At 39.5% G+C, this 24,335-nt stretch overlaps 1 protein-coding gene across 5 annotated transcripts in view; it reads left to right on the top strand.

Annotated features, from left to right (window-relative positions):
• Window positions 1-270: 270 nt before the first annotated feature.
• The window catches only part of UFL1 (UFM1 specific ligase 1), a 72,422-nt gene continuing 48,357 nt past the window's right edge, over window positions 271-24,335 (top strand). For 4 of the 5 annotated variants that reach the window (XR_011258813.1, XR_011258811.1, XR_011258812.1 and 1 more), the window contains exons 1-6: window positions 276-494; window positions 1,661-1,806; window positions 3,167-3,195; window positions 16,348-16,445; window positions 16,972-17,086; window positions 19,282-19,412. Coding sequence is in view for 2 of the 5 variants with exons in the window: in XM_069599242.1 (XP_069455343.1) it covers window positions 286-494; window positions 1,661-1,806; window positions 3,167-3,195; window positions 16,348-16,445; window positions 16,972-17,086; window positions 19,282-19,412 (728 nt within the window). In the remaining 3 variants the exon portion in view is untranslated. Of the gene's footprint in view, window positions 874-1,660; window positions 1,807-3,166; window positions 3,196-16,347; window positions 16,446-16,971; window positions 17,087-19,281; window positions 19,413-24,335 lie in introns of all 5 variants that reach the window. The other variant, XM_069599243.1, reaches the window with a different exon arrangement.

Here is a 24,335-nt window from a genome sequence, read left to right as displayed (position 1 = left end):
GTAATGATAACTGCAAGTTGGGGCACAACCCCCAAATAAATCAAATAGAGGGCAGGGAAGGAAAAAAAACAAGAGTGGTTAACTTGATTATCACCGCGCCAAAATATTAGGAATAATGCAAACAAAGACTTGAAGTAACACTTTATCAACTTGGCTTTCTGGCAGACGAGTACAGAGAGGAGGCCTGGCTCTCCGCAGCCGCGCAAGAATCTCACAGCCCAGGACAAACCTCCGACGCGGGGAGGGCGGGGCTGCGGCTTTTCTGGCCCCGCCCCCCTCCGGCGCATGTCGCGCACGTCCCGTAGCTGCGTCGCGGAGAGTCTCTTGTCCCTCCGCGCGGCCCGTTCCGCCTCGGCTCCCGCGGCCTTTAGGCTGACGTGTCTGTGGTTCGTCGGCGGCTGGGCGAATAGGGCCGAGATGGCGGACGCCTGGGAAGAGATTAGGCGTTTGGCGGCAGACTTTCAGCGGGCGCAGTTCGCAGAGGCCACGCAAAGGTGCCTGACCCTCCCTCTCCGTTTGTGGAGTCCTAAATAGCCTCGGGTGGCCACTCCGGGATCAGAGGCTGCAAACCCCAGGCCCTGAACCCCGGACCTTCCCATCCCCTATCAGCGTTCCCGCCCCCTCCCTTCCTCCCAGAGGCTGGAGTGCAGTTTCCGAAATAGTTCTCGATGGGGAAGACCTAGAACATTCCTTCCCACTCCCTCCAAGCCCCAGCCAGGTGCAGACGAGGCCACCCCACCTCGACGGCTGGGGCGGGTGACACTCCTAAGACTACCCCTCTGATCCTTGCTTAACTGTTAGCAAGTCCTTGAAGCATCATTGCCTGTTATACACTTCCTGGCTTAGAGCTTGAAAGGAGAGGCTAACCCCAAGGTACAGTATTTTGCAAATACTATGTTGACTCCGTAAACATTTTGCCTTCTTGTTCACCAGTGTAGGTGTGCTAGGCCAGAGCCTTACTTCCATCTGTCATTTTTAGGGACTCCAGTCACTTGACGTTTTGGGGGGTGTGTCCTGAAAAAGCCCCGTAAATTGGCTTTTCACCTTTATGGAACACATATAATGCTAATAGAACCCTTTTTAATCTGTTGGCTACTTCTTGCCTTGTTCCTTCTGGAGCTAAAGACTTTAATCCTCTGATGCTGTGTTTTGTATCACTGCTAGCAAACGAGGACACTTAAGTGTTTGTGTAACTATCAGTTGCAAATTATGGTTGCCATGGCCTAGCCAGGTGTCCTGCTTACAAAGCTTATAGATAGGAGTGAGGCAACTGTGCATTTAATAAAAGAATTTTTTTATTTTAACTGAAGCGAAAGTGAAAATTGAACCAAAAGTAGGACGTGTTTTTTCTTCTACTTAAATTACATGTCCTTACTTTTCTATTCAGATTTGAAGATTAGAAGCATGCGTGAAAGAGCAAACTTGAAATCTACGGTAGATTTGTAACAATGAACTACATAATTTAAGTTAATGTAAACCTATTTATGCCCTAGAATTTTAAAAAATGTATTGAATTAGTATTACACGAAAAAAGATACAGATGCTGTAATATAGAACCTAATGACTGTCCAAACCTTTTAAAAACCCATTGTCATACATCTCCGTAAACATATTGAGCACTGGATGTAACATTCATTTTTAAAACTTTTGTTTCCCTCAGATTGTCAGAGCGAAACTGCATTGAGATTGTGAATAAATTGATTGCTCAGAAACAGCTAGAAGTAGTTCACACACTTGATGGAAAGGAATATATTACTCCAGCCCAAATTAGTAAAGAAATGAGAGATGAGCTACATGTTCGAGGTGGTAAGTAATTCCTTAGTTTTTTCTTCTGGTTCTTCGGAAAGGGGCCTGGGCATCACCTTTCAAATGATAAATCATAAATGATTTGGAGGTTATAGGATACCCTTCTCAATTGTTAATATGATGATCAGCCTTAATACTTTTAAACAGATTTTGGTGAACATTATATAATTTAAATGAAGTCAAATATTGTCGCTTTACAAAATCGCATTTTTTATTTTGAGTTATGTGTTCTGTTTGTGAATTAGCTGTTTCTTTTCACAGTTCTTGAATTTATTGGGTGACTCAGGTGGACTTAGCTGTCTGTTATCAGGTGATAATTATGAAAAGGGAACAGAGCTTTTAAATTACAGATCATTGAAAAGCAAGACTGTAATACCATGTCTTTTTTAAATTTTGTTTGCAAATTACAAAATAATTTAGTATGGTGTTATATCAGATTGTAGGAAAAGCTACTACAAACACAAAAAAGTTTTTGTTTCCATTGCCTTTTTGAAATATGAAGAAATTACTGAGCAAATTTAAATACTGTTTGATTAAAATAGATGCATCTGTGAAAACAACTTGTTAGATGTTATTAGATATACCCTAGGTGTTTGTTTTTTATCTTAGTGCATAGTCCTAATAAAATACTAGCTATAATTTGAAATGCTTAACAGATATTCTTTAGCTAATAAATGATAACCTACCAGTTTCAAATAATTGAAAATAATTTATCTGAATTTTGTTGTTAATAATGTCTTTGGTCGCAGTAGATAAATTATGAAGGGATGAAAATAACCCTCATTGGTCTGCCCAACTCAGTATCAGCTGATGCTGGTTATTGGTTTGATATGACAAATGGAACTTTGAAAATAAGCTATCCTCTGTATTTTAGCCATGGATACTTATTATGCTAATAACTTATCCTTGAAGACATTAATTACTGTGGCCCTGTTGGTAAAGAATCCACCTGCAATGCAGGACACCCTGGTTTGATCCCTGGGTCAGGAAGATCCGCTGGAGAAGGGAACAGTTTCCCACTCCAGTATTCTTGGGCTTCCCTGGTAGCTCAGATGGTAAAGAATCCGCCTGCAATGCAGAAGACCTGGGTTGGAGCCCTCCCTTGGGAGAAACAGCTACCCACTCCAGTATTCTGGCCTGGAGAGTTCCATGGACAGAGAAGTCTGGTAGGCTACAGTCTGGCAGGTCACAAAGAGTCGGTCACAACTGAGCGACTCTCACTTTTCACTTTCATTGTGTGCATTGCAGAAAGATTTATGCTTTGGATCTTGAAATGTCCAAAACATGAATCTGTTGGAATTTGCAGTTTGGGGCTGGTGTGTACTTACTGATAACTTAAATGAATGTCTTTTCTTTAAAGGTCGAGTAAACATCGTTGATCTGCAACAGGTAAATTTCAGCTTTATAACAGTTTTTACTTTGATTTCTCCACTTTTTATGTTACTAATTTTTTCAATGCCTTAAGTAGCCACTTGATATTGGTATCATATTGTGTTTGTGAAGAAATAATTATATGACCGTCACTGATACATTTAATCAGTTTAACAAGTTTTTCCTTCTCAGTTGACTTGCTTACACTTTATTCTTTACAAAATAAACTCATAGTCACCATTTTATGTAATTATAGATTTTATGTAATTTTGAGAGAAAAATCACTAGTTTCATGGTGACTTGTTTTTAGTATGTGGAAATTAAACCTAGAAGATATGTTTAGAAAATACAAGTGTACATGTCATCAGTAAGGGTTTTGTTGTTGTTCAGTGGCTAAGTCGTGTCCAACACTTTGCGACCTTGTGGACTGCAGCATGACAGGCCTCCCTGTCCCTTACCATCTCCTGAAGTTCACCCAAGTTCATGTCCTTTGAATCGATGATGTCATCCAACTGTCTCATACTCTTCTGCCCTTTCTCCTTTTGCCTCAGTCTCTCTCATCATCAGGGTCTTTTCTAATGAGTCAGCTCTTCGCATCACGTGGCGAAAGTATTGGAGGTTTAGCTTCAGCATCAGTCCTTCCAAAGAATTTTCAGGGTTGATTTCCCTTAGGCTTGACTGGTTGGATCTCCTTGCTGTCCAAGGGACTCTCAAGAGTCTTCTCCAACACCACAATTCAAAAGCATCAGTGCTTTGGCATTCAGCCTTCTTTTCCAACTCTAACATCTGTACATGACTACTGAAAAGACCATAGCTTTGAGTATACAGACCTTTGTCACTGTATAGGTTTGTCATAGCCTTCCTTCCAAGAAGCAAACATCTTCTAATTTCATGGCTGCAGTCACCATCTGCAGTGATTTTGGAGCCCAGGAAGAAAAAAAATCTGTCACTGCTTCTACTTTTTCCCCTTCTATTTGCCAGGAAGGAATGGGACCGAATGTTATGACCTTAGTTTTCTTTAATGTTGAGTTTTAAGTCAGCTTTTTCACTCTCCTCCTTCACCCTCATCAAGAGGCTCTTTAGTTCCTCTGTACTTTCTGCCATTAGAGTAATATTACCTGCATATCTGAGGTTGTTGATAATTTCTCCTGAGAGTCTTGATTCCATTTTGTAACTCATCCTGCTCAGCATTTCGCTGATGTACTTTGCATACAGTTAAATAAACAGGCTGACATATACAGCCTTGTTATACTCCTTTCCCAGTTTTGAACCAGTCAGTTGTTCCATACAAGATTCTAACTGTTGATTTTGGCCACATACAGGTTTCTCAGGAGACAAGTAAGATGGTCTAGTAGTCCTATCTCTTTAAGAATTTTCCACAGTTTGTTGTGATCCACACAGTCAAAGGCTTCTGTGTAGTCAATGAAACAGGTAGATGTTTTTCTGGAATTCCCTTGCTTTCTCTATGATTCAGTGAATGTTGGCAATTTGATCTCTGGTTCCTCTGCCTTTTCTAAACTCATCTTGTACATCTGGAAGTTCTTGATTCAAATACGGCTGAAGCGTACCTTGAAGGATTTTGAGCGTAACCTTACTAGCTCAAGGAAGTGAGCGCAATTGTCTGATAGTTTGAACATTCTTTAGCACTGCCTTTCTTTGGAATTCAGATGAAAACTGACCTTTTCCAGTCTTATGGCCACTGCTGGGTTTTCCAAATTGCTGACATATTGAGTGCAGCACTTTAACACCATCATCTTTTAGTATTTTAAATAGCTTATCTGGAATTCTGTCACTTCCACTATTTTTTTTTGGTAGTAATGTTTGCTAAGGCCTACTTGACTTCACACTCTAGGACGTCTGACTCTAGGTGAGTGACCACACCATAGTGATTATCTGTGTCATCAAGACCTTTTTTGTACGGTTCTTCTGTGTATGCTTGCCACTAATCTCTTCTGCTTCTGTTAATTCTTTATCGTTTCTGCCCTTTATCATGCCCATCCTTGCATGAAATACTCCTTTGATATCTGCAAGTATCTTGGAGATATCTAATCCTTCCTATTCTGTTGTTTTCTTCTGTTTCTTTGCATTGTTCATTGAAGGCCTTCTTATCTCTCTTTGCTATTCTCTGGAACTCTGCATTCAGTTGGATATATCTTTCCCTTTCTCCACTGCTTTTCACATCTCTTTCCTCAGTTATTTGTAAAGTTTCCTCAGACAACCACTTTGCCTTCTTGCATTTCTTTTTCTTTCAGATAGTTTTGGTCATTACCTCCTGTACAGTGTTACAAAGCTCTGTCCATAGTTCTTCAGGCATTCTGTCTACCAAATATAAGCCCTATAATTTATTCATCACCTTTACTGAATAATCATAAGGGATTTGATTTAGGTCATACCTGAATGGCCTAGTGCTTTCCCCTACTTTCTTTTAGTTCAAACCTGAATTTTGCTGTAAGAAGCTGATGATCTGAGCCTCAGTCAGCTTCAGGTCTTGTTTTTGCAGACTATATAGAGCTTCTCCATCTTTGGCTACAAAGAATGTAATCAGTCTGATTTTGGTATTGATCATATAGTAATGTCCATGTGTAGAGTTGTCTCTTGTGTTGGTGAAAGTGGGTGTTTGCTATGACCAGTGAATTCTCTTAGCAAAGCTCTGCTAGTGTTTGCCCTGCTTCATTTTGTATTCCAAGGCCAAATTTTCTTGTTATTCCATGTATCTCTTGACTTCCTACTTTTGCATTCCAGTCCCCTGTAATGAAAAGTACATCTTTTTTTGGTGTTAGTTCTAGAAGGTCTTGTAGGTCTTCATAGAACGATTCCACTTCAGCTTCTTTGGCATTACTCGTTGGGGCATAGACTTTGATTACTGTGATATTGAATGGTTTGCCTTGGAAACAAACTGAGATCATTCTGTTGTTTTGGAGATTGCACACAAGTGCTGCATTGTAGACTCTTGTTGATTATGAGGGCTTCTCCGTTTCTTCTTTAGAATTCTTGCCCACAGTGGTGGATATAATGGTCATCTGAATTAAATTTGCCCGTTCCCATCCATGTTAGTTCACTAATTACAAAGATGTTGATGTTCACTCTTGCCACTTCTTGGTTGACCACATATAATTTACCTTCATTCATGGACCTACTTGCCAGGTTCCTATGCAATATCATTCTTTACAGCACTGGACTTTACTTTCACCACCAGACACATCCACAACTGAGCATTGTTTCTGCTTTGGCCCAGCTGCTTCATTCATTCTGGAGCTGTCAATCTGGGGTAATTGCCCTCTGCTCTACCCCAGTAACATATTGGACACCTTCCAACCTGGGGGACTCATCTTTTGATATTGTATCTTTTTGCCTTTTTCTATTGTTCATGGGGTTCTCACGGCAAGAATACTGGAGTGGTTTGCCACTTCCTCCTCCAGTGGGCCACGTTTTGTCAGAACTCTCCAACATAACCCATCTGTCTTGGGTGGTCCTGCAGGGCATAGCTCATAGGTTGATTGAGTTTAACAAGCCCCTTCATCTTGACAAAGCTGTGATCCATTAGGGTGCATCAGTAAGGTACACTACACTATATGCAGGAAACTGGCCATTTTTGTGTGAATAGGTTTAATTTCTTATTTTTTCAAAAAAAAATTTTTTTTTTCAGGGTATAGTTGATTTATAGTTCTTTTTTAGAATCCTTTCGCACATGGGTTATTATTACAGAACATTGGATGCTATTCCCTGTGCTATATGGTAGGTCCTTGTTAATTATTTTATACATAGTAGTGTGTATCAGTTCATTTCATTCACTCAGTCATGTCCAACTCTTTGTGACCCTGTGGACTGCAGCACGCCAGGCCTCCCTATCCATCACCAACTTCTGGAGTTTACTAAAACTCATGTCCATTGAGTCGGTGATGCCAACCAACTAAACTATCTCATCCTCTGTCATCCCCTTCTCCTCCTGCCTTCAATCTTTTCCAGTATCAGGGTCTTTTCAAATGAGTCAGCTCTTCTATCAGGGGGCCAAACTACTGGAGTTTCAGCTTCAACATCAGTCCCTCCAGTGAATATTCAGGACTAATTTCCTTTAGGATGGATTAGTTGGATCTCCTTGCAGTCCAACGGACTCTCAAGAGTCTTCTCCAACACCACAGTTCAGCAGCATCAGTTCTTCAGCACTCATCCTTCTTTATACTTCAGCTCTCACATCCATACATGACTACTGGAAAAAGTGTAGCCTTGACTAGACAGACCTTTGTTGGCAAAGTAATGTCTCTGCATTTTAATATGCTGTCTAGGTTGGTCATAGCTTTTGTTCCAAGGAGCAAGCGTCTTTTAATTTCATGGCTGCAGTCACCATCTGCAGTGATTTTGGAGCTCCCCAAATATAAAGTCTGCTACTGTTTCTACTGTTTCCCCATTTATTTGCCATGAAGTGATGGGACCGGATGCCATGATCTTCATTTTCTGAATGTTCAGCTTTAAGCCAACTTTCTCACTCTCCTCTTTCACTTTCATCAAGAGGCTCTTTAGTTCTTCTTTGCTTTCTGCCATAAAGGTGGTGTCATCTGTATGTCTGAGGTTGTTGATATTTCTCCTGGCAGTTTGATTCCAGCTTGTACTTCTTCCAGCCCAGCGTTTCTCATGATGTACTCTGCATATAAGTTAAATAAGCAGGGTGACAATGTATAGTCCTTTTCCTATTTGGAACTGGTCTGTTTTACCATGTCCAGTTCTAAGTGTTGCTTCCTGACCTGCATACAGATTTCTCAAGAGGCAGGGCAGGTGTTCAGGTATTCCCATCTCTTTCAGAATTTTCCAGTTTATTGTGATCCACACAGTTAAAGGGTTTGGCATAATCAGTAAAGCAGAAATAGATGTTTTTCTAGAACTCTCTTGCTTTTTTGATGATCCAGCAGATGTTGGCAATTTGATTTCTGGTTCCTCTGCATTTTCTAAAACCAGCTTGAACATCTGGAAGTTCACGGTTCATGTACTGCTGAAGCCTGGCTTGGAGAATTTTGAGCATTATTTTACTAGTGTGTGAGATGAGTGCAATTGTGCGGTAGTTTGAGCATTCTTTGGCATTGCCTTTCTTTGGGATTGGAATGAAAACTGACCTTTTCCAGTCCTGTGGCCACTGCTGAGTTTTCCAAATTTGCTGGCATATGAGTGCAGCACTTTCTTTTAGGATTTGAAATAGCTCCACTGGAATTCCATCACCTCCACTAGCTTTGTTCGTAGTGATGCTTTCTAAGGCCCGCTTGACTTCACATTCCAGGATGTCTGGCTCTAGGTTGGTGATCACACCATCGTGATTACCTGGGTCATGAAGATCGTTTTTGTATAGTTCTGTGTATTCTTGCCACCTCTTCTTCTTATCTTATACTTCTGTTAGGTTCATCCATTGCTGTCCTTTATTGAGCCCATCATTTTCTTGAAGATATCTCTAGTCTTTTCGATTGTATTGTTTTCCTCTCCTTCTTTGCACTGAGCACTGTGGAAAGCTTTCTTATCTCTCCTTGCTATTCTTTGGAATTCTGCATTCAAATGGGTATATCTTTCCTTTTCTCCTTTGCTTTTCGCTTCACTTCCATTTCACTCTTTTTTAATGGCTGAGTAACATTCAACTCTGTATATGTACCACATCTTCTTTATTCCTCTGTCAGTGGATATTTAGGTTATTTCCATGTCTTACTTGTTGTAAATAGTGCCACAGTGAACATTGGGGTGAATGTATCTTTTCAAAATATGCTTTCCTCCAGATGTATGCCCAGGAGTGAGATTACTGGACCATGTGGTAATTATATTTTTAGTTTTTTAAGAAACTTCATACTGTTCGCTGTAATGGTTGTACCAGTTTTACATTCCCACCAACAGTGTTAAGAGGGTTCCCTTTTCTCCACACGCTGTTCAGTATGTATTGTTTGGAGACTTTCAGATGATGGCTGTTCTGATTGGTGTGAGGTTATAACTGATTGTAGTTTTGATTTGCATTTCTCTAATAATTAGTGACGTTGAACATATTTTCATGTTTTTTGACCATCTGCATTGTCTAATTCAGTGAAACCATGAACCATGCCATGTAGGGCCACCCAGGATGGATGGGTCGTGGTGGAGAGTTATGACAAAACGTGGTCCACCGGAGAAGGGAATGGCAAACCACTTCAGTATCTTTGCCTTGAGAACCCCATGATCGGTATGAAAAGGCAAAAAGATAGGACACTGAAAGATGAACTCCTCAGGTTGGTAGGTGCCCAATATACTACTGGAAAACAATGGAGAAATAACTGCAGAAAGAATGAAGAGATGGAGCCAAAGCTAAAATAGCACCCAGTTTGTGGATGTGACTGGTGCTGGAAGTAAAGACCGATGCTGTAAAGGACGATAATGCATAAGAACCTGGAATGTTAGGTCCATGAATCAAGGTAAATTGAAAGTGGTCAAACAGGAGATGGCAAGGGTGAACATCGACATCTTAGGAATCAGAATGATCTCTGTTAGTTTCCAAGGCAAACCATTCAATATCATAGTAATCCAAGTCTATGCCCCAACTAGAAATGCTAAATAAGCTGAAGTGGAACGGTTCTGTGAAGACCTACATGACCTTCTAGAACTGACACCAAAAAAGATGTCCTTTTCATTATAGGGGACTGGAATGCAAGAATAGGAAGTCAAGAGATACCTGGAGTAACAGGCAAATTTGGCCTTGGAATACCAAATGAAGCAGGGCAGAGGCTAACAGAGTTTTGCCAAGAGAACACACTGGTCATAGCAAACATCCTCTTCCAGCAACACAGAAGAAGCCCAGACATTACCAGATGGTCAGTACCAAACTTAGATTGATTATATTCTTTGCAGCCAAAGGTGGAGAAGCACTACACAGTCAGCAAGAACAAGACTGGGAGCTGACTGTGGCACAGATCATGAATTCCTTATTGCCAAATTGAGACTGAAATGGAAGAAAGTAGGGAAAACCAATAGACCACTCAGGTATGACATAAATCAAATTGCTTAATGATTATACAGTGGAAGTGACAAATAGATTTCAGGGATTAGATCTGCTAGAGTGCCTGAAGAACTATGGACAGAGATTCGTGACATGGTACAGGAGACAGGGAGCAAGACCGTCTCCAAAAAAAGAAATGCAAAAAGGCAAAATGGCTGTCTGAGGAGGCCTTTCAAATAGTTGAGAAAAGAAGAGAAGCTACAGGCAAAGGAGAAAAAAAATGATATACCCATTTGAATTCAGAGTTCCAAAGAATAGCAAGCAGTGATAAAAAAAAAAAGCCTTCCTCAGTGATCAGTGCAAAGAAATAGAGGAAAACAACAGAATGGGAAAGACTAGAGAGCTTTTCAAGAAAATTAAAAATACGAGGGAAACATTTCATGCAAAGATGGGCTCAATAAAGGACAGAAATGGTGTGGACCTAATAGAAGCAGAAGATAGTAAAAAGAGGTGGCAAGAATGCACAGAAGAACTATACAAAAACGATCTTCGTGACCCAGGTAACTGTGATGGTGTGATCACTCACCTAGAGCCAGACATCCTGGAATGTGAAGTCAAGTGGGCCTTAGAAAGCATAACTGCAAACAAAGCCAGTGGAGGTGATGGAATTTCAGTTGAACTATTTCAAATCCTAAACAGTGATGCTGTGAAAGTCCTGCACTCAGTGTGTCAGTAATTTTGGAAAACTCAGCAGTGGCCACAGGAGTAGAAAAGGTCAGTTTTCATCCCAGTCCCAAAAAAGCCTATGCTAAAGAATTCAATATACCACACGGTTGCACTCATCTCACACTCTAGGAAGTTAATGCTCAAAATCCTCAAAGCTAGGCTTCAACAGTATATGAACTGTGAACTTCCAGATGTTCAAGCTGGATTTAGAAAATGCAGAGGAACCAGAAATCAAATTGCCAACATCCACTGGATCATCAGAAAAGCAAGAGAGTTCTTGAAAAACATCTGCTTCTGCTTTATTGACTATGCCAAAGCTTTTCACTCTGTGGATCACAACAAACTGTGGAATATTCTGAAAGATGGGAATACCAGACCACCTGACCTGCCTCCTGAGAAATCTGTTATGCAGGTCAAGAAGCAACATTTAGAACTAGACATGGTTCCAAATCAGGAAAGAAGTATGTCAAGGCTTTATATTGTCACCCTGCTTATTTAACTTGTATGCAGAGAACATCATACGAAATGCTGGGCTGGATGAAGCACAAGCTGGAATCAAGATTGCCGGGAGAAATATCAATAACCTCAGATAAGCAAATGACACCACCCTTATGGCAGAAAGTGAAGAAGAACTAAAGAACTGCTTGATGAAAGTGAAAGAGGAGAGGGAAAAAGTCAGCTTAAAGCTGAACATTCAGAAAACTAAAATCATGGCATGCAGTCCCAACACTTCATGGCAAATAGATGGGGAAACAGTGGCTGATTTTATTTTTTGGGGCTCCAAAGTCACTGCAGATTGTGACTAAGCCATGAAATTAAAAGACCCTTGCTCCTTGGAAGAAAAGGTGTGAGCAACCTAGACGTATTAAAAAGTAGAGACATTACTTTGCCAACAAAGGTCCATCTAGTCAAGGCTAACTGTTGCTTCGTTACCTGCATGCAGATTTCTCAAGAGGCAGGTCAGGTGGACTGGTATTCCCATCTGTTAAGAATTTTCCACAGTTTGTTGTGATCCACACAGTCAAAGGCTTTGAAATAGTCAATAAAGCAGAAATAGATGTTTTTCTGGAACTCTCTTGTTTTTTTGATGACCCAACGGATGTGGCAATTTGACCTCTGTTTCCTATGGGGTCTATGGTAACATTAATGGTGAATTACAAGGGAGACCTTCCCAACCTGATGCGCTGCCAGGGCCCTGGTCCCTGTGGTGAGCCCCTGCCAACCCATGCCTCCCTCCACAGGAGACCATCCAACCCTAGCAGGTAATTTTGGTTCAGTCACCTGCTGGGTCACTGCTGCTTTCCTCTGGGTATTGTTGCCTGCAAGATTTTGTTTGTGCCCTTCAAGATTAGAGTCTCTGTTTCCCTCAGTCCTGTGGAAGTCGTGCAAACAAATTCCACTGGCCTTCAAGGCCAGATTCCCTGGGGGTTCCCGTTCCTTTTGTCAGATCCCCAGGCTGGGAAGCCTGATGTGGGGTTCAGAAGCTTCACGACAATGAGACTACTTCTTTGATATTATTGTTCTCCAGTTTGTGGGTCACCCACCCCGCAGGAATGGAATTTTATTTTACAGTGATTGTGCCCCCTCCTACCATCTTGCTGTGGCTTCTTCTTTGTCTTTGGACATGGGGTATCTTATTTGGTGGATTCTAGCATTCTCCTGTCAATGGTTGATCAACAGCTAGTTGCAGTTCTTGTGGTGTTGCAGGAGGAGATGGGTACACATCCTGCTACTCTGCCATCTTGAACTGAACAGCACTGATCTTAGTTTTTTGAATGTTGAGTTTTAAGCCAGGTTTTTCACTCTCTCTTTCACCTTCATCAAGAGGCTCTTTAGTACCTCTTCACTTTCTGCCACTAGGGTGGTATCATCTGCATATCTGTGGGTGTTGATATTTCCCCCAGAAACATTGATTCCTACTTGTGAATCATCTAGCTCGGCATTTCACATGGTGTGCTCTGCATATAAGTTAAATAAGCAGGATCACTATATACAACCTTGATGTACTCCTTTCCCAGTTTTGAACCAGTCACTTGCTCCATGTAAGGTTCTAACTGTTGCTTCTTGACCTGCACACAGGTTTCTCAGGAGGCAGGTAAGGTGGTCTGGTATTCACATCTCTTTCAAGAATTCTCCACAATTTGTTGTGATCCACACAGATTAACTTCAGCAATATTATCCAAAGACAAAGACATGTACTGGAGACATACATAAATCCAGACTAACAGAGATCTCAGTTTCTACTCAAGGTTTAAAATGCCTCTTTGCATTTTTTTTTTTTAACCTTGGCTTGAAGTTCTACTAATTAATCCAAGGGCAAAGTCCCAGGAAAAGTGGGCTGTGTTTGTATCTCAAGGACATAGTAAGAGTTAACTTCACGCTTTCTTCTAGGTGTGTTTTCTCTCAAAGTCAGAATTCCAAAGGAAAAAAAATATTTTAACAAGCTTACTTTCTCTAATTGCTTATACAAAAGAACCAGTTTTGTTGAGAAGTGTCTGTTTTAAGTCTTCCACCTACTTTTTGATTGGCTTGTTTATTTTTCTTAAGTAAGCTGCATGAGTTGCTTTTATATTTTGGAACTTTAACCCTAAGAAAACCATAATTCAAAAAGATACATGTACCCCAGTGTTTATTATAGCACTATTTACAGTAGCTAGGACATGGAAGCAACCTAGATGTCCATCGACAGATGAATGGATAAAGAAGTTTTGGTACATATTAACAATGGAGTGTTACTCAGCCATGAAAAGGAACGCATTTGAGTCAGTTATAGTGAGGTGGATATACCTGTAGCCTGTTATACGGAGTGAAGTACATTATTAATGCATATGTGTGGAATCTAGAAAAGTGGTGCTGATGAACCTATTTGCAGGGCAGGAATAGAGATGCAGACATAGAGAAAATACTTGTGGACAGAGTTGGGGAAGGAGAGGTGGGACAGATTGAGAGAGAAGCATGAAACATTTTTACACATTACCGTGTGTAAGATAGATAGCTAATAGGAAGTTGCTGTGTAACACAGGGAACCCAAAGTGGTACTCTATGACAACCTAGAGGGATGGGATGGAGTTGGAGGAGGTTCAAGAGGGAGGGGAACATATGTATGCTTAAGACTGATTCATATTGTTGTATGGCAGAAGCCAACATGATATTGTAAAGCAGTTATCCTCCAATTAAAAACAAATTTAAGAAAGAACCAATTTTGCAATTTCAAAAGAGTTTTAACCAGTTTTCTCTGGAATCTAAAGAATATTGTGGTTTCACAGTGTCAAAAATTATCTTTTTTTTTGTATTCATAGTTATATAGCTAAAATTTAGACCAAATAGTGCTTAAACTGACACTAATAAGAGGGGCAGACTGGCTGATGAAATGTCGTCCCAGGGGTACCGTCAGTGGTGTTTATAACTGAAAGTGGACAGAAAGAACAAAAAAACTTAGTGTCCTAGGAGCGTTTTCAAGGGGTGTTTCTTTGGGTTTAGAAGGAGATCCTCCCATGTTGAATAACCTGCAACCGAGAACAGCGCTCCTAGAAATGAAGTCCAGCATCCTGGAAACATTACTAGGAGGCACCTGTAGGGGATTCATAACATCCTCTGAATTACCTTTGATCTTTATGCTGATGGGCTTTGGAGCATCCTCTACTCCCTCACTGGTTTCTAACCAGACATCTCTGGTCAGCTTTGGTTCCTTTCAAGGTGCTGTCCCTCCCTGCCTATGGTGGACATTTGAACCAGTGCAAAGCAGTTGCCAAGTTTTCCCCTAAGCCTTTATAGACAACAGATCTCCCCTGTGTCCTATAACAAGATTTCCTACACTGGGATATACTCCTCAGGATTGAGTATTTATAAAATTTATGTTGTGATCTACTGATAATTGGCCAGACTCACTAGACTGTCCATAGCAGTGTATGGGTTGCCAAAGCCTGGGGTCAGGGTGAGGGGGGCAGCTGAGAAGTAAAAGGAAAAACTCTTGGAGGAATTGGAGTTGAGAAGCATAATTATTTCAGATGTGTGTAACAAAGATAAGACCTCAGGGAACCTGTGCATTCAGCCTGATGAAGACAACACTGGCAGTTTAGAAATAAAAAGCAAAAGATCTTTTCCCAGGAGGATGTTGAACATATGTAGTGAAAAACAGGCCCTTCTGTGCAAGATAAGTAGGAAAGAAAGGCACAATCCAAAGGAGAAGCAAGAAAGATAGTGCACGCAGAGATCTCTTGCCATAGTTGAGTGAGACCTGCAAATTACCTTGGCAGCAATCCGAATCATGGCACCAGATGATGTTGCCAAGTGAGAGGACCTTGGTTCTTTTCTTCTTCAGAGAAAGAATTCCACAAAGAGACATTTTAAAGCAGACACAGAATTTATTGGAAGCACAGTACATGCAAAGAGAACAAAGAAGCAGTCTATTTAAAACAAAGCAGAAATACACACACAGGAAAGAGTGTGGGTGTCCACCCTAATGAGGAGCATCCCAGAGAGGTGATTTAAATCACTTATATGGAAGCAGTTTTTCCTGGGTTTTTTATTTCCTCTGGCCAGTCATCTTTCTTCATTTCCCACCTCAGACTTGACCCAAGGTTCTTCTTGATATACTTATGCATCTTTTTGCCAAGATGGATTCTAGCATGGAAGCCTATAGGAGATTGACAGCACCTATTATGGGATAGTGCCCCCTCCCTTTTTGACCCTCAAGTCTTTCTACACATGTGCAGTCCTGGAGATCCTGACCTCAGGAGTGATAGATGCAGTCATCTTATTTCTTGACTCCAGCAGAGCTCAGCTTCTGCTGTTAACTTTATCCTTGAAATGTCTAGGGGAAGCAAAGGTCCAGTTTACTCCACTTGACAATCTCCAGCTGTTCAGCTCAGGGACCCATCTACCTCCTACCTCAGAACCATGAGCCAGGATCTGCTGAGAAACCTCATTCACGACGCTGACAGTGGGTTTGGCTGACTTCTTTGCAAGCCCATGGATCACACCATGGGCTGAGATGTATCAGCAGTCTTGACCCCCTGAGTGCTGGCCTGCAGGGCCTCTCTTGAGTGAGAGAATCAGGGCTGGGATGGTCCTTGGGCCAGGAGGCTCTCTATGGGGCAGCAGTCCAGCGATTGCTCAGAGGCAGTGGGCAGTTTGGGTCATAGACTCACAGACTCACTGCATGATGTCAGCAGGTCAGGACCTGCTTGTTGCACTGCTTCAGGCGCTCCCTCTCACTCCTGTCTGCCTTCCTGGGGACTAGGTAGGACTCTGGAGGTGAAAAGACCTTCGAAGTTGTGTGATTTTTGTAGTGCAAGTTTTCTTAGCGAGTGAAAGTGTACAGATTCAGAATTGAAAGTGAATAAGCAATAAGCCCCTAATTGTTTGAGATTTTTTATAATATTTCAAATCAATTTGAAATTCATCTAAGGGGAAGAAATTTTTCATTTTTTTCAAAGTTCTAAAATATATAATTTCAAATTTAAAAACAACATAACTTACCACTAATAGAATGTGTACTTCTTTTCCAGGTAATTAATGTGGATCTGACTCATATTGAAAATAGAATTGGTGACATTATTAAATCAGAAAAACATGTTCAACTAGTATTGGGACAACTGATAGATGAGTAAGTACAATAATTGAGAATACTTTCTTGTGTTTCTTTTTTTGTAAGTTTATACTTAAATTTAGAATAACTGTGGCACTATGGCATTTTTTAGTACTCTTCTAGTACTGATTTTCATTATTGTACTTAAAAAGTAAGTGCTTACTTGTGTGGAATACTTGGAAATAATATGAACTTTTAATTTTTTCTGTTGTTTTAAAGTAACACAAAACATAATTTTTATGATCTTTCTTATGTGAGCTTAACTCTGAAAGCAGAATTGTTAAAAAGTCCTAATGAAAATGACTGTAAAATTTTAATTGTTGAAAACAATTTCAGCATTTATTTGATTAACCTTCCATTTAGTTACATTGATAAGAAAAATTTCAAAATATGATTAATGAATGGTGTTTACCTAAATATACCATATTAATTACTTTTGGGGAATGCCTTATTGCAGCAGAAATTAAACATAAAAAGATAGAGGAAAATTATTATTCCTAATTGAGTTTTTCCTTTTTTTTTTTTTTTTCTAATTTAAACTAAGGAACTATTTGGATCGTTTAGCAGAAGAGGTAAATGATAAATTACAGGAAAGTGGTCAAGTAACCATAGCAGAACTGTGTAAAACCTATGATCTTCCTGGAAACTTTCTGACACAGGTATTTTTTTTCCTTATTGGTATAATTTGTCTTTTCAAATAAATGCCAAGTTTGAAAGGGTGGGAAAAAACTAGACTTACTATTGTTTTTTTGCAAGCATTTTGACTATTTCCTAGTTTTGACTATGTTCTAGCAATATATTTGGGGGATACTTAAACATTGATGGCTCTGATAAGATTGTTTAGAAGTGATTTTAATCTTCCTGAACCCAGAGATACCCTAAACTTAGTAGACTTAAGGTCTTGGCCTGCTTGGATGCAGTAGCAAGTATACCAGAAGTGTATATCTTTATTGAATGCTTCTTTAGCAAGCATATCTTCAGTTCTGATTGCTAGTTATAATTTAAGAAACAGCTGATGAAGATTATAATTTATAAGAGGTGCTACTGGCATCTTGTGTGGTAAAGGTCACAGATGCTGCTGAACATCCTGCAGTGCACAGAGCATCCCTTCCAAATAGAAAATTTTCTTCCCCAAATGTCAATAGTACCAACTTCTTTTGATGTCACTTTTTTTCGTCTAAACTGAGAGCATGATAAGGAGAGGAATTGAAGAATGGCTTATAGTCTCTTAATTTTTGGTACTTGCGTCAATACTCAAATCAAATTATCTTTATAAGTTAAATTACAATGGTGCCTGAAAATAGAGGCTATTTCCTTGTTTGTTATTTCAGTTTTCTTAAAGTTGTTTAACGTTTTAGAAGCCTGTTTGGAACAGTGGAAGTTAAACAGACCATGATTTGAATTCTGTCTATGACACTGCTTAGTTACCTAGGGTCAAAAAAATTATTTTTATGCCTGTTTGTGCTTCAAGTTACATATCTGAAAATGGGAATAATTGTCTCTCATAGATGTCAGTGAGGTGTCATATACATGGTTTATCTGGTGAAATGGCTGGCCTAGAGGAAGTACTCAATAAATGATGGTTTTGTTTATATATTTACTGGAACAAATAAGGGAGGGAAAAGCCAAATCATTTTAGGTATACTTTAAGAAAATCCATCTTACCGAAATTACCAAACCATAATTGCATGAGATTAATTTCTGATGAAACAGATTTATTCACTCATTTTAAGTGGGTGATTTCTCCTCATTGCATGTAAAATACCATTGAGCATATAGATCTGTTTTACAAAGCATTTCAGGAGACTAAGCTCCTGAGCAAGTATATGTAAATTACAGAAGATAAAATGAGCAAATACATGTAAATCACAGAAGGCAAAAAAAAGATATTTTTAGTCAGTTTTACATTAAAATATCAGAACAGATCAAGTGGTTTCTTATTGTGCTGCTGATACATTTTAGAAATATATATGGTTTCTTTTTTCAGTTTTAATTTTTCTCAGTATCATAGGCAGTATTGTAAAAGCTCACTAAGAAGTTGTTTGGGGGACTTCCCTGACAGTCCAGTGGATAAGACTCTGAGCTTCCAATGTTATGGGCACGGGTTTAATCCTGGCTCACGGAACTAAGATCCTGCGTGCCTCATGGGACAGCAAAAAAATAGATCCTTAAAAAAAGTTGTTTGAAAAGCATTTTTCTGTACCATAGAAGTATCAGCCAGGCTGACTCAAGTAGATTTAACTTGTCCTGGAAAGGGAAATACATCCAAGCTTATTTCATAAACCTGATCCCAGTCATAGTGTAGCTGTGGAGAAATGCCCTCCTCAGGTTACCAAGAAATCAGGTTGTCTGTCAGTATAGATTTATGGACAGAGTTTGTTAACATTTGCATCACAGAGTATAACTTTTCAGGTCTTATGTATCCCTAGGTTGCAGAATCTTGGGATAATATTTATTTCTCTGTTAGTATTAACAGTTCCATATAGGATCCTCTCCAGGATCCTTGTAAATGTCTTAGTTGTCTGTGTTTCAGGCTGCCTATATCTGGAAAACTGGTTAATCTCTTTTATTTTACCCTATAAATAGGCCTTATTAGCAGGTAGCTGAGTTTTTTAACATATCAGTTATTAGACTCATTCAATTCTTGTTTTCACCATAAGATTATGAAGTTTCCTAGATCCTAAGTCTTCATTTTACTTTATATATCTTGTTAATTCATGCTTGCTGAAATTATTCAATCATAGGATTAATACAACATCAGCATGCAGCATGACTTTAGTAAACTTGTACAAATGTAAATCTGTAATTTTGTTCTATCTTTTTAATAAGAATTTTCATCGATCTTTACCCTCAGGCACTAACTCAGCGACTAGGTAGAATTATTAATGGACACATTGATCTTGATAACAGAGGAGTAATATTTACTGAAGCTTTTGTGTCTAGACATAAAGCACGCATCCGTGGACTGTTCAGTGCTATTACCCGGTAAGCAAGTTTTAAAGTATGTGTGTTTTTACATTTCTTTGATCATTGTTTGCCTTTCTTTTTTTTTTTTTTCCCTTAAATCTTATTCAGGACCCTAGTTTATTAAACAGAAGGGGAACTTCCATGAATTAGGAATGGGGATTCCAGACTCTAGAATGTGTCTACATTCTCTCCAACCCACATCTCTTTCTTCTACCTTCACCACCCTTAAGATCCCAAATGCACTTCTGCAGAATACTCAGATCGTATATAGTCACTCTGGGATCGTGGAAAGAGCTTGCAGTCAGAAACCCTTGGGTCATAGCTCTATCATATAGTAACCATGTGACCCTGAAGAGGTAAGTTAGTTACCTAACTTCTTTGAGCCTCAGATGGTGCTGGATGACTTTAGAACTCTTTATTAAATAAAATTCTAGTAGTCTAATGAATAACCATTGTACTTTCAAAATCACTTTTAACTGATTTGGGGCCTCTGTGACAAACTCCAGCGTGGAATTAAGAAAACCTGCATTCTCAGTTTTCTCTTTTCTCCTGTGTCATTAAATTTATCTCAGTGGTTTTTTTGGTCCCCCAGCATATAAATGTCCAGATTTCTCCATTTTAAAACAATCAAACCTCTCTTAACCCTGGATTCCATTCCATCTACCATCTTGTTTATTCCTTTCCTTAAAGCGAACCATCTCAAATTGATGTCTACAGTTATTGTCTCAGTTTTCTTACCTTCTGTCACTTCTCAGCTTACCCATCTGGCTTCTTCCACTTACACAGCAATGATGTCAGTCTCGTTAAATCTAATGGGTATTTCCTGTCCTTGTTTTACTTGACTTTGTAGCACCATTTAACTCCAATTATATCTTCTTGAAATGTTCTCCTCTCTCTTTTTTTTTTTAACACCACACTTTCCAGCTTTCTTCTTAACCTCTTTTGGCTGTGCCTTATAAGTCAGCTTTTCCGGCTCTTCCTCCATTCACTAGTCTTGAAAGTTTTCTTTCAGGCCATCTTCTCTTCTCAGTCCTGCACCACCTGCATAGGTGCTTTTACTTTTAAGTTCCAGACACGTACAACTTATACAGTATCTCCATTAAAGTGTTTTACCAGTGCCTCAAATTCAACATATTTAAACTAACTCGCTGTCTTGAGCTGTCCCACTCCTCACGTCTTCTGAATTCTTCCACTTGTGTTTCCATTATCAGTAAACGCCATCATCAGGTTGGTTTTGCCAGAAACCTGGGAGTCATCCTTTATGCCACCTTTCTTTCACCTCCGTTTCCGTAACACATCTTTTGAAGTCATAGTCTAAATATTTATGTAATCTTTACTTCTCTGACATCACTGTTCTCACCAATTCAGGCCATTTTTCACTGGACTGTTTTAGTAGCTTTCTAACAAGTCCCTCCTCTTCTGTTCTTACTATGTTTCAGGATGCTCTTTTGCATGAAAGCCACAGTGATTTCCTTTTGTCATTCAGTAAATCAGACACGCTGATTGACTACCTGATACATGCAGGGCCCTAGTAGAACAAAACACTAGAAGGTTAGAAGAGAGAGCTCGCAATCTAATGCAGTAGTATTCTTTCTCTCTCTTTTTTTTAATCTCACACTTATATTGATAGAAAAGTTGAGAGAGAACCTTTTTTTCAAATTCTTTCCCATTTGAAAGAAAGTAGCTGACATTATGTCCCATAACCAAAAATACTTTAGTCTGTTTCCTACAAACAAGGGCAGTGTCCTATAAAACTACAATACAGACATCAAAATCAGAAAATTGACCTTGATCCATTACTACCATCCAATCTTTGGATCCCATTTGTGATTTACCAGTTGAATCCTAATAGTATTGTATATAGAAAAAGAATCACATATTGCAGTTCAGAATCACATATTGCTTGTACTTTTCAAGTCTTCTTGGTCACTTTCAATCTCGAATACCTACCTTACTTTGATGAGAATATTCATTCTTTCCTTTCTGCTACATTTTTCTACTGATAATTCAGGTTATTCATCATTGGCAGGAATATCACAGAAGTGATTATATGTCTTTGTCATTGAACCCTATCAGGTGGCATGCAATTTAGATTTTTCCAATTACTGATGCTGCTGTGTTGTGCTCAGTCGTGTCCGACTCTTTGCAACCCCATGGTCTGTAGCCTGCCAGGCTTCTCTGTTCATGGGATTCTCCAGGAAGAATACTGGAGTGGGTTGCCATTTCCTTCTCCAGGAATTACTGATGAGGTGCATTGTAACTTCTTAATAAGAATGTATATAGATTTCTCATTAAGGTTTTTTGTTTCCCTTTATAATTATTTGTGGGGAGGGCAATTTGAGATCTTGTGAGTTACCCTGTTTTTCATCAAATTTTCAATTTATTCACTTATTAAATCACTACAGACTTAAGGCTTTCTATATTATTCTTTGGCTTATAATCCATTGTTATCATTATTTAGATTTTCAAGTTGGCTCTGATTTAGGTTAGTGGAATGCCCTTCAGCCTGGCTTCTTTGTTCTTTTGACATTTCTCAATCTTTCCAACACTTTTTTTCTTTCTGATATGCAAAGAAGTTCCAGGCTCAGGTTATCCTTTGCCTGTTTGACCTTAGAATCAGCCATTTTAGTAGAGTATTTAGAAACCAACATCTGGACACTAGATTGTTTATTGCTGTTTGGGTTGTTCCTGCTCCCAGGCCCTCAGCAGACAAGCTAAATGATACACATGGGAAGACAGGGAGACCTGGCATCCATGGGATCACAAAGAGTTGGACACAACTGAGTTGCACAATGACAACATACATGTATACCCCTATATATATATTTTCTTTTTTGCATTTTTATTTTTGTGTATCAAAACCATGAGTTCACACTGAAGTAATTAGTTAGAAGAATGAGATATGTAGGTAAACTACATTGCAATTCCAAGTTGAAATAAAAATCCAGCAGCTAAGTTTCATTTGTACTGAAAAAGCTAGAAATTTTGTGCAGTCCAATTAAACTTTTATTGAACATCCACAATAATTTATGCACCCAGTAGTTTTAAGGTAAAGTTCTTCAAGGAGCCCTTTGCACGTTTGTAGGAATACATTCAGGTAGAAAGGAACAGAAAATAAAAAACATGAGAAGCTTGTAATAAGATAAACAGAGGAGAGCAAAATTCACAGAGCATGTAATTGGACCTAATTGGTTTGTTGTTGTTGTTGTACAGTTGCCAGGTTGTGTCCAACTCTGCAACCCATGGACTGAAGCACACCAGGCTTCCCTGCCCTTCACCATTTCTTGGAGTTTGCCCAGGTTCATGTCCATCGAATTGGTGATGCCATCCAACTATCTCATCTTCTGTCACCCTCTTCTTCTGCCTTCAATCTTTCCTAGCATCAGGGTCTTTTCCAATGAGTCAGCAGTTCACATCAGGTTAGCCAGAGTATTGGAGCTTCAGCTTCCACATCAGTCCTTCCAATGAGTATTCAGGATTGATTTCTTTTAGGGTTGACTAGTTTGATCTCCTTGCTGTCCAAGGGACTCTCAAGAGTCTTCTCCAGCACCACAGTTCAAAAGCATCAATTGTTTGGTGCTCAGCTTTCTTTATGGTCCAGCTCTCACATTGATACATGACTACTGGAAAGACAATAGCCTTAACTATACAGACCTTTGTCAGCAAAGGGGTGTCTTTGCTTTTTAATACACTGTCTAGGTTTGTCATAACTTTCCTGCCAAGAAGCATTCCTTTCTTAATTGCATGGCTGCAGTCAACATCCGCAGTGATTTTAGAGCCGAGGAAGAGGAAATCTGTAACTACTTCCACCTTTTCCCTTTCTGTTTGCTGTGAAGGGATGGAGCCAGATGCCATGATCTTAGTTTTTTTTAATATTGAATTTTAAGCTGGCTTTTTTGCTGTCTTCTTTAATCCTCATCAAGTGGCTTTTTGCTTCCTCTTTGCTTTCTGCCATTAAAGTGGTATCATCTGAATATCTGAGGTTGTTGATATTTCTCCCAGCAATCTTGATTCCAGCTTGTAACTCATCCAGCCCAGCATTTCGCATGATGTGCTCTGCATAAAAGTTAAAGAAACAGGGTGATAATAAACAGCCTTGTCATATGCCTTTCTCAATTTTGAACTAGGTCTTGACTCGCCTACAGGTTTCTCAGGAAATAGATAATACGGTCTGGTATTCCCATCTCTTTAAGCGTTTTCCAGTTTGTTATGATCTACCAGTCAAAGTCTTTAATGTAGTCAATCAAACAGAGGTAGATATTTTTCTGGAAGTCCCTTGCTTTCTCTGTGATCCAGCAAATGTTGGCAGTTTGATCTCTGGTTCTTCTGCCTTTTCTAAACCCAGTTTGAACATCTGTAAGTTCTCAGTTCACATACCACTGAAGGCTAGCTTGAAGGATTTTGAGTATAACCTTACTAACATGGGAGATGAATATAATTGTCCAGTAGTTTGGACATCTTGTAGTACTACCCTTGGGATTTGGGATGAAGATTGAAGTTTTCTAGCCCTGAGGCCACTGCTGGATATTCCAAATTTGCTGACATACTGAGTGCAGCACTTTAATAGCATCATTGTTTAGGATTTTAAATAGCTCTGCTGGGATTCCGTCATCTCCACTGGCTTTACTGGCAGCAGTGCTTCCTAAGGCCTGGTTGACTGCACACTTCCAGAATGTCTGGCTCTGGGTGAGTGATGACACCAGCATGGTTATCTGGGTCATTAAGATCTTCTTTGTACAGTTCTTCTGTGTATTCTTGCCATCTCTTCTATATCACTTCTGCCTCTGTTAGGTCCATACAGTTTGTGTCCCTTATTGTGCTCCTCTTTGGATGAAATGTTCCTTTGATATATCCAGTTTTCTAGAAGAGCTCTCTAGCCTTTCTATTCTGTTGTTATCCTCTGTTTCTTTGCAGTGTTCATTGAAGAAGGCCTTCTCCTCT

The sequence above is a fragment of the Ovis canadensis genome, chromosome 8 (genome assembly GCF_042477335.2).
Source record: "Ovis canadensis isolate MfBH-ARS-UI-01 breed Bighorn chromosome 8, ARS-UI_OviCan_v2, whole genome shotgun sequence".
NCBI lineage: Eukaryota > Metazoa > Chordata > Mammalia > Artiodactyla > Bovidae > Ovis > Ovis canadensis.
This window is presented reverse-complemented; position numbering and strand designations above follow the sequence as displayed.